General features: G+C 54.5%; 1 protein-coding gene across 8 annotated transcripts; it reads right to left on the reverse strand.

Annotated features, from left to right (window-relative positions):
- Positions 1-1,133: 1,133 nt before the first annotated feature.
- FNDC4 (fibronectin type III domain containing 4) lies at positions 1,134-12,229 on the reverse strand. 8 transcript variants are annotated; one of them, XM_085057370.1, is made up of 7 exons: positions 12,028-12,229; positions 6,484-6,599; positions 5,766-5,970; positions 4,803-4,892; positions 3,355-3,488; positions 2,491-2,632; positions 1,134-2,383 (listed from the first exon to the last, which is right to left on the reverse strand). In XM_085057370.1, exons 1-6 carry the CDS (start codon positions 12,098-12,100, stop codon positions 2,492-2,494), a joined length of 759 nt encoding a protein of 252 aa, XP_084913496.1. In that variant the 5' UTR covers positions 12,101-12,229; the 3' UTR covers positions 1,134-2,383; position 2,491. The 8 variants fall into 8 exon arrangements, with proteins under 8 accessions (XP_084913496.1, XP_084913495.1, XP_084913497.1 ...); XM_085057369.1 differs by having other exon boundaries at positions 1,134-2,386; XM_085057371.1 differs by having other exon boundaries at positions 1,134-2,386; positions 2,491-2,629; positions 12,028-12,228.
- Positions 12,230-12,466: the final 237 nt, after the last annotated feature.

Below are 12,466 nucleotides of genomic sequence, written 5' to 3' on the forward strand. Positions count from 1 at the left end.
GTCTCCCAGTGAGTGCCACAGGCACTGGGGCGTCCTGGGGTGCTATGGGTCAGTCAGAAGCTAGACAAGGGTTTTTTTCACTTGTGGTTTTGCATATTGAATCTAGTTTCATGTCTTTTCACCCTCAGCTGGGGGACAGAGCAACCTGTAATTGTTGTTAGGGTGAGCAGGTGATTGTCAGGCCCTCAGCTTCTACCACTCATTGCTGCAGTTCCCTGCCCTCCTAGTAGTCTGGGAAGAAGTGGTGGCTTGGGGTTTTGTGGTTTGTGTGTGGGGTTTTTTTTTTGTTGTTGGTTTGTTGGGTTTTTTTTTTTCAGAGGGGAAGGTTTTTTCCCTCAGCAACACACCCTGATTTTTCATTTAATGTCAGACTTTTGTGCTCTGTTTCTTATTTGGTCACAACCCCTGCATTCTGACTTTTTTTTTTTTTGATGCCTTCCATAGTTCCTCACATCACCTGATACTTTGATTCTTTGTGTGTGCCTCTGGCCTGGCTAAAAATCTTATGATAGCAGGCACATCTGCTATGACATTCCAAAACAGAACTTCTAAGCATTTTCCAGATCACTGGAATTTCCTTAAAACTCTTGTATTTCCCTGACAGCCCCAGTTTCTTTAATGTACCTCCCTAAAAAAAAAAAAAAAACCACCAAAAAACCTGGTGGGCAAAACAAGATGTTTGTGTCTCTGGAGCTGTGGCTATGCTCCCTGCCACCCAGGTTACAGCCCAGCAGCAGTTGCATCCCACCACCATGGTGCTTTTACTCCTCAGGTACCCCTCTCCTCACCTGAGCAGGGAGCAGCACAGGCCCCTCCAGCCAGCAGCCTGTCAGGGTCAGGCCTTGACCACCTTCTTGGGCTTGCTGCTGGGATGCCTCTGCTCTCTGCAGAGAAGCAGCTATGATGTCACTCTGAGTGGGACAGCCTGCAGCTGGTCCAGCAGCATGATATGGCCCAGCTCTTAGCAGCAGCTCTCCCTGGAGGGCCAGAGGGGCCTGAGGTGACCATGGAGGACCTCCAGCTCTTGCACAGCACTCTAGAACAAATCTTCTCTTATGGGCCAGACACATATATTGAAGACCTCGTACATGTATGCATGCATGGACATACACAGTGACCTGCAGCTCTGATGCTGCCTTTGAGCCAGGATGCTTTTATTGAAAAGACCCTGCCACAGGAGTCGCTTATCTTGTCCCTTCCCCACCTAGTCCTGCAGCAAGAGCTGAGCAGCACCTGGAAGGAAAAGTCCTGAAAGTGCTTTTACTGGGAGATTTATTCCTGGAAGACACTGGATCCTGTGATGCTTGAGTCCAGGGCTGCAGAGCCTGTATGAGGCAGGCTGCAGAGCAGAGCATGGAGGGAGAGCAGCAGCCAGGGCAGTAGGGAGCCTCGTTTTTTCACCCCATTCCCTCCAACTGAGACTTTGCAGGCCTTGCCACATTGTTTCCTCCAGGCAGCACAGGCTCTGTGCTGCTCACAAAAGTGATTGGCAGCTCCCCTCAAACAGCCTGAATGTGCCAACTCTGAGCCCCACTGGGGACACAGCATAGCCACAGCCATGCCCTGGCACTGCCCACTCCTCCAGCCCTGTGGGGCTCCCACCAGCACTCCCTGCCCCAGCTGCAGCCTCTGTGGACTGGCCAGGCATTTTGACAGCACTAGCTTCTCGTTGTCCCTTGTGCCTTTGTCCTCTGCAGTAGACAGAGGCTTCAAAGCCCCTTCAAAGCCATGATGGGGTGCAGTGGAGCCCTGTTCTCCAGCAGCAATCCACTCTTCCCCTGTGTGGGCTGGGTCCACAGACAAACCCTCCTACCATCTGGCCACAGCTCTCCTGGCAGTGCTGGGGCAATGCCTGCACTGCCCCGTTCCCTCAGCCCCAGGGCCCTGAGGGGAGCAGCTCCTGCTCTCTACAAACCCAAACAGGCAGCTGAGAGCAAGGTCTGCGCCCTGATGCTGGGCAGGCATCCAGTGCCACAGCTGCATCCAGGGCTTTGGCCAAGCTGGTGCACAAGGACATGGCCTCCCCTCAGGCCAGTGCATCAGCCCCTTGGCTCCCCCTCACTCCAGCCGGTGGTGTGGCCCCTCACCTGTCCTCAGCTCCGTGCTTTGCACCGGTAGGGGAGGGGGGCCAGGTGTGCGGGATGGGCAGGGCCATGCTCTGCATGCATGGCTTGGGAGCTGGCTCCATGCACATCTCCGGACAGGTGCCCTCAGGAAAGCGGGAGTTCTGATACGTGGATCGTTGCATGCTGAGTTCCAGGCTGGGTGCCTGGTGCTGTCTCTTCTTCCAAGGCCTGCTTTGGCTCTGGCAGGACACCCAAGAAGCCAGACGGCAGAGCTGGTGCTGCACTTACACCTCGATGATATTGACCGAGGGAGATTTCTTCTATGAGAGAAAAATCTGCTTTAAGACCCTGTTTTGCTGCACCCCTGGGATCAGACCCCATGGCAGAGTCCCTCAGCCTGTGTCAGGCATCAAGACCAGCAGACCTCAGCAGAGCAGGGTCAGTTTGGAGTAGGGATCCAAGAGGAGGGATCTCTTTGACAAGGAGTAATCAGCAAGCTGAAAAATCTGGAGGAAGGGAACTGGGGCCTTGAAGTCCAAACAGGAAGTTTCTGCTCCAGACATCTGCTGGAAACCAAGATGTGGAATCAGTGGGGCAGTCAAGGCAACACAGTGAGGGGAGTTCCCACCCTTGATAGAGGCGGCAGATGAAACACAAGCAAAAACCTAACATGCAGTCCCGTTAGAGCATCAGGGCTATAAACCACTGTCTTTGGGCAGGTAACAAAGGGAGAAATGTCAGGAGCTGAGGGAACAGCCAGATGAAGGTACTGCTCCCTCCCCATCTAGAGCCTGGCATAGCATTTCCTTCAGGGTGAGGAAGGGGCTCTGGAATGACTTGTGTGGTGAAGACCTGGAGCCAGCTGCAGTGAAGGCAGAAAGTGAGCAGTGACAGACCAGTGCAGGAACCATGAGAACAGCCAAGCATGTCCACTCCTGCCTGAAGAGGCAGGAGCCAGACCTGTCCATCGGTGCAGGAGAGGTGCAGCCTTGGAAGGGCATGGTGAAGGGTCTGTTACAGTGAGAGGTCAGTTACCACCCTGCAATGCAAGAGCCATCCCAGCTGTTATATCCTGTCATCTCTTCCAATGTTTCTCCTGCAATCACCCATGGAGCACACACGCTGCCTCAGAGAGAACAAGGTTCACTGTACCCTAAAAACCCTCAGTCTTTGGGGTGACAGCATGAGTTGGGGTGTTTCCCTTTCCGGAGAGTGCCAGATTCTGTCCAGGCTGCAAGCCCCAGAAGACACCACATGCTTCACCCTCCTGACAGCCCTCCCCACTCACCTTGCTCCGCAGCAGGCCTCCGCTTGGTCGCTCCGGTGTGCTATGCTCTGAGGACGGCTTTGTCTTCTCCTTGTTGTTGTTGGAGTCGTTATCCTTGATGATGTCATATTGTCTGCAGAACAGGGCAATCACCGCTGCCAAAAGACAGACTGCATGAAGGACACCCTCACAGTGGCTGCCTCTGCCTCCCCTCCCCACAGCATCCCAGCTGCAGAGCAGTCACACCCAGGGCTCCTTGGGGTGCTGCACACCCACACCTCCACCTGCAGCAGCCTGCACCACCCCTCTGCACACCAGTGAGGATGCTCTGTGCCTTCTTGGCCAGCTCATGTTTAACTGCTGTCAACTCCTTGCTCTGCATGTGTGGCCAGGCCAGTTTCCTCGGGCAGACAGGCATGGACGTGATTAAGGCCATTGGGGCACATGTGAGGTGCTTGGCACTCACCAAAGGCAGATGCTGAGGCACTCAGAGAGGAACAGTTCAGTCAGTGGGCAGCTGCGTGGGTTTTGGAGTGCCTCCAGCAAGGCACTAGTTACTGAGCTGGTGCTTGTGACCCCCACAAAAGCCAGCCCTTGTCTTTGTCCATGCAAACTGGCTGTGGGGTCAGTCACTTTCATGGTTTCCCAGCACACATCTCATGCAGCATGTCCCACATCTGGGAACCTGGGCACTGGAGTCTGGAGCGATGCCCCCAAGTGTGACTGTGCTGGACTCACTCAAACCCCAGTGTGTGTGTGATAACACACAGGCACTGTCAGGCACAGACTGGGCCTGACTCCTCCCATCTGGCATCCTGCCACACAAACCTGTGCCAGGTGTAAACTACCAGCAGTCCTCTTGAATTTTCTCCCAGTGCACTACGAAAGTGTCAAGGCCAGGGCAAGGACAAATTTCTTTGTCATCAAATGCCACTATAAAATCCACATTTACTGGGAAGGGAGTAGGGGATCAATGACTTCCCATTCACAGCAGCTGCAAGCGACCAGTCAGGAACTGACTTACCACCTAGGCTCCCATGCTCCCAGGCAGCCTGCTGCCTACTGGAACACTGGCTTTAATTGTGCTGTACAGGAGCAAATCACACACTTTACAGCTTTAGTAAACTGAGGCACAGCCACTACCAGTTAGTGCAGCAGTGTTACCTGTCATGACATCTAAGGCCAACCAACACGATCGTTACTGTCAGCTGGGATGCTTCCACCCTGTAATTCCAGATCCCATTCTGTCTGCTGCTCTTCCACATACTCCAAGCCATTGCTGCTGAGCATTGCCTGTGGTTGTTCATTTTACCCCACTGGCTCCAGCTCCTACGGAGACTCAATGGACTTACTGAAGAGTGTCAGACCTCCACCAATGTGCCTCTGCACTCCCTTGAGCCAAATCCTCTTTGTGAACCATGGATTGTACCTTTGTCCCAGCCAGCCAGAACATTGCTTGTGGCACTCACCTGCCCACATGAGCAGCACAGCCACGATGATAATAATCTCGCCTGTCTGCAGCTGCCGATCTTTGTCCAGACCTTCCATGGTGATGTCACCTGCAGAGAAGAGACCCCAAGCAGGGCTGGCAGCAGATACCCTCCCACTACAGCAACACTAGAGGATTTGAGAAACTCCAAAGGAGAGAAGCTCACCTCCCCCAAACAAGGATGGGTGTGAGATGACATCCTGTCTGGGGAGAGGACATGCATCCTGTGGCTTTCCTGTGCCAGATAAACCGTCCTTGCCACAAAGATAGTCAGGGATTCCGACAGCTTGTTTGGGTTCATGTAGGGACTGCACAATGCATGCCAGTAGTCCCTAAGGTCACTCTCTACACAGTGACCAGGGCAGGACAGGTCAGTTGAACACAAAAGTTCTGAGGAAAGTCAGCCATCTGCTTGCCCTGCCATAATAAAGATCCCTCTCACAGTTAGTGCTGGAGACAGACTCCCATGCCCTCTATGGGCACCGTATCTCTTGGATTCCTGGATTATCTCTCATGGACCAACATGCAGGCAACCCCAAGGCAACAAAGATATTAGAAGTAAAGGAGACCATGGGGCTCTGTCATTTGTCTTTTGATAGCCTGCAGACTGGAAGATCTGGAAGATCTGAGAGTCTGTTCAGTACTGGCTTCCTACGGGCAGCAGCTGAACAGGCCGGAGCAGCTGTCCTGGCCAGTCTGCCTAGCTGAATGGGTGCCAAGACCTAGGATAGGATGGCTGCAAACCACATCTTGGGGACATTACCGTGGACACAACACATAGTGGACACAACAGCAGCCTGTACAGCCCTGTGAGTCCCCAGCAACCCACTTCTCAGGGCAGCACCTTCCTCATTGGTTGCTGAATCCCAGCCTGTCTGCTGTACAGGTCTACAGGTGTGGCCCCACCAGCAGCACCTGGGCAAGCTGGAAAGAGGTGCCTCACCTTGGTTGGAGCTGTTGGAAGGCAGGCGGTCAGTCTCCTTCAGGGTGCGGAAGTGGACACGCTTGCTAGCCTGGCTCTCCCCATACAGGCCAATGCTCTGCACCTGGATGATGTAGTCAGCATCCTCTGCCAGGTCCCACAGCACACAGGCACGGTTGGTGGTGTTCACCTCCCGGATGAAGCGTTGCATCTGCCCATCCTGCCGCTGCCAGAGGGAAGAGCTGTCAGCCCTGGGAGGCTGCTTCCAGCCGCACCAGTCATAGGCCCCCAGCTGCAGGGCTGTGCTGGACACACTGCCCTCACTCCTCCCTTCCCAGGCAACCATACACCCCCAGGGTGGGCCAGACTGGCCAGCACTGTCTATTCAGAATCCCTGCATGGCCTGAGAGCCAGGCACCTCTCTGGAGAAGCCACCATCACCCAGGGCTGTATTAGGTGGAACAAGGCAAGCAAAGAAGGGTTATATCATGGCTGAAGCACCATCCTTACCCAGAGAAATCCCAGGGAAGCCATTAGAGGGACTACCCCAATGCAACCCATGGCCTTCTGCCCTCCACCAGGATGGATGGCACAGATGGGGCATTCTGGCAAGGGCTGCTCAGCAGCAGAGATGTCCTCAGGCAGGTGCCAGAGGAGCCCCGGACCATGGCAAAACGGCCGACACAGGAGAATACTGGTAATCAGTGTCCCCAGCCCCCTGGCAACAGATCCTGGATACCTGCTGTAGAATGGCATAGCCGATGACCACGTCACCTTCTGGGACATCCCAGGAGACTGTGGCAGAGTTTGCCTTCAGCTGCGTCACAGTCACGTTGACAGGGGATGGCGGCCTGTCTGGGGACCAGGCATGGACCGAGGAGAGGCACAGGAAAGAGGCAAAAGAAGATGTCTCAGAACAGGCCCTCAGCCCTGCACATCATCATGGGGCATCTTCAACACCTGCCCATGGCAGCACATTGGCTAGGGCAAAAGACTAGCACCTTCTCTGGTGAACCTGTCCCCAGGAGAGGAGTGGCACAGCATATGGATAAGCCAGAGCCCTGCCAGTAGCAACACATGCATAACACGGTGTTTCCTGGGCTGGCAGGCAGCTGCCTACTGGGTGCAGGAGGAGTGTGCAGGCAACAGAGCTCTGGGGTTGTCCTGTGGATGGGCACACCACCAATGCCTGGCACACCACTCAGAACTGCGTAGGAAGCATCCCAGACATAGCAATGATATATTAACTGCGACAGAAAAATGGAGCAGCTTGGAGTAAACACACTCTGGAATTCAATCTGGCCATCTCCATTGCCTGGCATTACTCCTTGCTCTAGGGTGTGGAGGAAAGGCCAGTGCTGAAGGCAGAGCTGGCTGTCCTAGCAGTGCAGTGCCACTGGCTGCAAAGCTGGCAGCAATGCTCTGCCATTGCTGTTCTATGGAAAGCTGACCTGACTGACCTATGGTCTGCACCACTGCCACTTTGAGATTTCACAGCAGTAAGAGCACAACAGGATCCCACACAGTCCTGCACACAAAGCCAAATTTTGTCTGGAAATTAGACACAGGAGCTCATGAAAGACACTAAGGCTGTTTGTGTGCTCTCACTCCCTGCAAATAAGTCAGTGTCCTACAAGATGTCTGTGCAGCACAAGGTCAATGCTGTGATTTATACAGAAAAAGAGCTCCAGGGGGCACCTGAGAACAAGAGAAAGGACAACTGTGACCCAAACAACAACCCCAGTTAGAGTGACAAGGAAAGGTGATTTTTGCAGGCCAGCTATTTAAGTGCATTCATTCACATCAGAATATACACAGCTCCAGATCAAACCAGAGGAATTCTGTGGTTCCCACTCTGAAAAATTAAGGGTTGTGGTCTGCCAAGGGCAATTAAAACAGAGAGGAGAACCCAGAAAACATGTTCTAAGAGAGACCCTGGGACTTAGTGTGTCCTCAGAAGTTTGACACACCACCAGGAGAGAGGGTCATCAGAGACAAGGACACCACAGGATTCTGTTTCTCTCCTCCAGAAAAGGAGTCTGGAAAATTGGAAAGGTTTCAAAGGTACACTCAAACATCCTTTATCCCACAAAGAGTGTGTCTCTGTAGAGTTTTGCCAGTGGGAATCTGGTTCATCACTAACCTATGAGAGGGAGGGAGTCACTAAGCCATGTCCTCCTGCACACCCTGCTCACCTACAAGCCAACAGCGAAACCGGCTGAACAAAGCCACAGACCCAGCCCTGTCCACTGCCCGGGGTGTATGTATATCTGTGGGCACAGAAGCTCAGCTTCCTGCAGATGAAATAATACAATCATTGTGGTTGGAAAAGACCACAAGATCATCAACTCCAATCTCTGACCGAATAACCCCATGCCCACTAAACCATATTGCAAAGTGTCATGTCCACTCATTTCTTGAACACTTCCAGGGGTGGTGAATCCACCACTGTCCTGGGCAGCCTGTCCAATGCTTAACCACTCTTTCAGTGAAGAAATTGTTCCTAATACCCAATCTGAACCTCCACTGATGCAACTTGAGGCCATTTCCCCTTGTCCAGTCATCTGTTCCCTGGGAGCAGAGCCTGACCCCCACCTGCCTCCACCATCCTGTCAAGGAGTTGTAGAGAGTGAGAAGGTCCCCCCTGAGCCTCCTTTCATCCAGTCTGAGTTCCCCCAGTTCCCTCAGCCACTCATCAGACTAGTGCTTCAGTCCCTTCCCTGCAGCGTGGGGTGGCCGTTTATGAATCGTGATACCGCATAAGCACACTACAACACTTCCCCAGCTCTGTTCCCTTCCCTGGACATGCTCCAGCCCCTTATTGTCTTTCTTGTCATGAGGGGCCCAAAACTGACCGCAGGATTCAAGGTGCCTCAGCAGTGTCTAGCACTGGGGGAAAATCACTTCCCTGGTCCTGCTGCCACACTATTGACGACACCAGCGAGGATGCTCTATGCCTTCTTGGCCAGCTCATGTTTAACTGCTGTCAACTAGAACCCCCAGGTCCTTTTCCACTGGATGGTTTTCCAGCCTGGTCTGGCTTTCCACCACAGCTGGTGTCAGAAGCACCCTCAGCCGCGAGCTCAAGCAGCACCCTGTCAGTCAGCATACAACTGTTCCAGAAACAGGCATTTCAAAGTGTGGATATATGGGGGGGCTGCATGTTTCTGCTCGCTTTCAAGCAGAAGAACAGTTGTCCTAGGTTATCACTGTGCTAGCAAACGGTGGGGTCAGAACAGCCCAAGAATCCAGTGGTGGAGATTGGTCCAAGAACTGATTTGGTCTGCACCAGCCAGTATGTGCCCAAACCACTCTTGGGCATGGCTTGGGAGCTAGCATGAGCCAGAAACCATTTCTAGCAGGTAGTACTGATGTACCTCCCTCTTTGGAACTCGTGAGGGAACTCATATCAATACCATGGATATGACCAGATCCTGCCAGCTAGCCTCAGGACAAGAATACGACATGATGCTTCACAGGATACATCCACAGTAATGAATTAGGTGTTTTTTTTAACATCTAACAGAATTAAAAGAGTCCTGTATATGCTCAATGGAGGCAGCTCAACTACCAACCTTTAAGTGTACGTAAGGAAATTAAAAACAGGGTCTGACATTGCTGCAACACAGAAGTTTGTGGATAGAGCTTGTAGCAGCTGCCCAGCTCTGCACAAGAATTTTCCAAGCTTCTGCGGGGCGCCCAGCCTGGCCCACCTGCGGTTTTCAGGCTGGGGACGCTGAGACACTGTCCTGGGACTGAGAGCCACTTGATGATTTGAGAACAAAGGCACTGCACTGATCCACAAGCTGTGCTGTTGAGTCCACGCAGGGCGGACAGAAGTGTTCCAGCTGTACTTAGCCAGAGCTTGCACTGGCCCTAAGCAGGGACTGCCACTCACTGGCAGCAGAAGGGTGAGAGGACATGGGGGTAGAGCGGAGCCATGATGCACATGACTTGTCAGTGCACCAGACTGCATGCACACTAAGCACTCTTGGTGCAGACTCCAGGCCAGCAGCCCGGAACCAGTGTGACAGGAGACCTTGTGTCCAGGTTACAGTTCTGCATTAGGAAAACCAGAGTGCCTTTATCAGTTTGATGTTGAATGAACTGCAGAAAATACATTTCTGAGCATATGGAATTTGCATGCCTGGTAGGAAGAGATAAAAAACCTCAGAAATCAAAACTTGAGAAGTTTACTCTAGATACACAAAGCAGTGTTTAATCCCAATCACCTCTGCTCTGGAGACAGGCTGGGAGAGCTGAGGTTGTTCAGCCTGGAGAGAAGGCTCCAGGAAGATATTAGAGCCCTTTCCAGTGCCTAAAGGGCCTCCAAAAGAGCTGGACAGGGACTTTGAAAAAAAGGTCTGGAGTGACAGGACAAGGGGGAATGGCTTCTCACTGTCAGAGGGCAGGGTTAGATGGGATACTGGAAAGAAATTGTTCCTTGTGAGGGTGGTGAGACCCTGGCACAGGCTGTCCAGAGAAGCTGTGGCTGCCCCGTCCCTGAAGTGTCCAAGGCCAGGTTGGATGGGGCTTGGAGCAACCTGGTCTAATGGAAGGTGTCATTGCCCATACCAGGAGGGTGGAAAGAGATGGACTTCAAGGTCCCTTCCAAACCAAATTATCTCAGGATTCTATGAAAGTCAAGATGAGACCTCAAAGTTGTTATAAGACCTCCAAAGGACAAAGCTTTGTGTATAATCCCCACATTGCATCTAATACTATCCAGCCTGCTCTGCAGCTGAGATCAGAGCAGCTTCATGGCAGAGCTGTTGCCATAAAGATCTGTGAATGCAAGTGCTCCAAAAACCATGCTCTCTAAAGTCAACACATTTTGGCTATAAAGTCAAGATGCTGCTGGGCTCTCTGGGAAAAGTGTGCCACTGTTTAGCTCAATGCATTAACTGCTAATGATTCTACATCACTTATAAGTTATCCAGCTTCACTTTTTATTAAAGCTATATTACAAAAGGGACACTTCCACAGAAAGCAGTGTCACTTACTTAAGGCCTGGTACAGGTTTTCTCCTCTGTGTACAGTAGTGTGCTCCTTTTGGGCCTGATTGAGGGGTGGGAAGAGCAGGGCTGTATACAGGAACTGGCAGCACTGCAGCCTGTGGCTGGACACTGGGAAGGATGGCCAGTAGGCAGTGGGATGGATGACCAGTGGTCAGTGGGAGGGATGGCTGGTGGGAAGTAGGAGGGATGGGCAGTGGGCAGTTGAAGAGATGGTCAGAGGGCAGTGGGAGGGGTGGTCAGTGAGCAGTCAGAGGGATGGCCAGTGGGCAGTGGGAGGGATGGCTGGTGGGCAGCTGGACATGGGGCCAGATCTGACATGCATCCCAGCTCCATGGGACAGCAAAGGGCCGGACAGATAACTTTCATGAGGGATGCTGGCAGATGTGGTGCTGCAGAGAGAAGGGCACAGCTCCACTGGTGCCCTCCCTGTCCTGCTGTGATCTGGAGAGCAGATTGCTCCTGTCCCCACAACCCATGCCCTTCGGGCTGCTGTTCAAGGGCACCCAGATGTTTCCCCAACTTACTGCTGCAGCAAGGAGTAAGCACCAGACTGTACATCTAAAAATAAGCGTCCCCTTTTTAACACCCCTGACTGCATCTCTTCCTGAATCCGCCAGTACGTGTTTTGCAACACGGTACAACGTAGCATAACATGTCTGGTACTCGAAATTCGATTTAATATCTCAGTAACCTGTCGAGGGGCAAACAGCAGGAGGTGGCTGCTGACAGCAGGTCATCCAGACGAGTCAAAGGACACAAGGACAGCGGTGCCTCGGGTGCACTGACCTCGATGTCCCACCGAACACAGGAAGGAAGGGACACGATCCTCGTTACCCGGCCAGCCCCAGCCCGCCGCAGCCCTGAGTGTCCCTACCCGGGGCACGAGCTCCCTCGGGGTCGGGCGGGACGCGGGGGCTGCGCTCCGCGGGGCGCAGAGTGTCCACTCCTACCCGCGCCCCGCCCGCGGCGGGAGCCCTTGGGAGCCCTCGGGAAGGGCAGCGTGGCAGCAGCCGTCCCGCGGGGAGGGGACACGACCCGGTCGAATGCACAGGGGTTCGGAGGCCGCGGCGCCTCGGGGGTGCCCGAGGAGTGCTCGAGGGTCGCGGCAAAGGCCAGGCCGGGAATGCGGTGAGGCCAGCGGGGGGGCCTGGCGAGGACCGCAGCCCACAGCAGGGGCGAGCGCCCCCGAGTGTTTCCCCGCCCGGGGGGAGCCAGCCCGGCGGCGGCGCGCAGCCCCGGTGCCCTCCCGGCCCGGCCGCACTTACTGGCTCGTACGAGACACAGGTCGCAGCCGAAGAGCACCAGGACCGGGCTGATCATCGCCGAGACGCGGGCCATGGCGGCGGGGGCTGCGGCCCGGCCGGGCGGCGGCCCTGGCACCGGCCCGGCTCCCTACGCCGCGGGACGGAGCGGGGCCGAGCCCCGGCCGCAGCGCGGGGGGGCGGAACGGCCACCCGGCCCGGCCCGCCCCCGAGCGGCACCGCGGCGGCTCCGGCACCGCGGCGGCTCCGGCGCCGCCTCTCTGCCGTGCCCTGGAGCGGCCAGCACCGCCCCCAGCCCCCCGAGCCGTGCACCCAAACCACCAGTACTGCCTTCATCCTGTTGCCGGACGCCTGGAACCAGCATCGCCGCTCCCGATATCGTTCTCCAGTAACCCACATTGCCCAGCCGCTGGCTGCACCCCCAGTAACCCCGGGCACCAAT

Source organism: Lichenostomus cassidix, chromosome 3 (genome assembly GCF_008360975.1).
Source record: "Lichenostomus cassidix isolate B80296 chromosome 3, HeHo_3.0, whole genome shotgun sequence".
NCBI lineage: Eukaryota > Metazoa > Chordata > Aves > Passeriformes > Meliphagidae > Lichenostomus > Lichenostomus cassidix.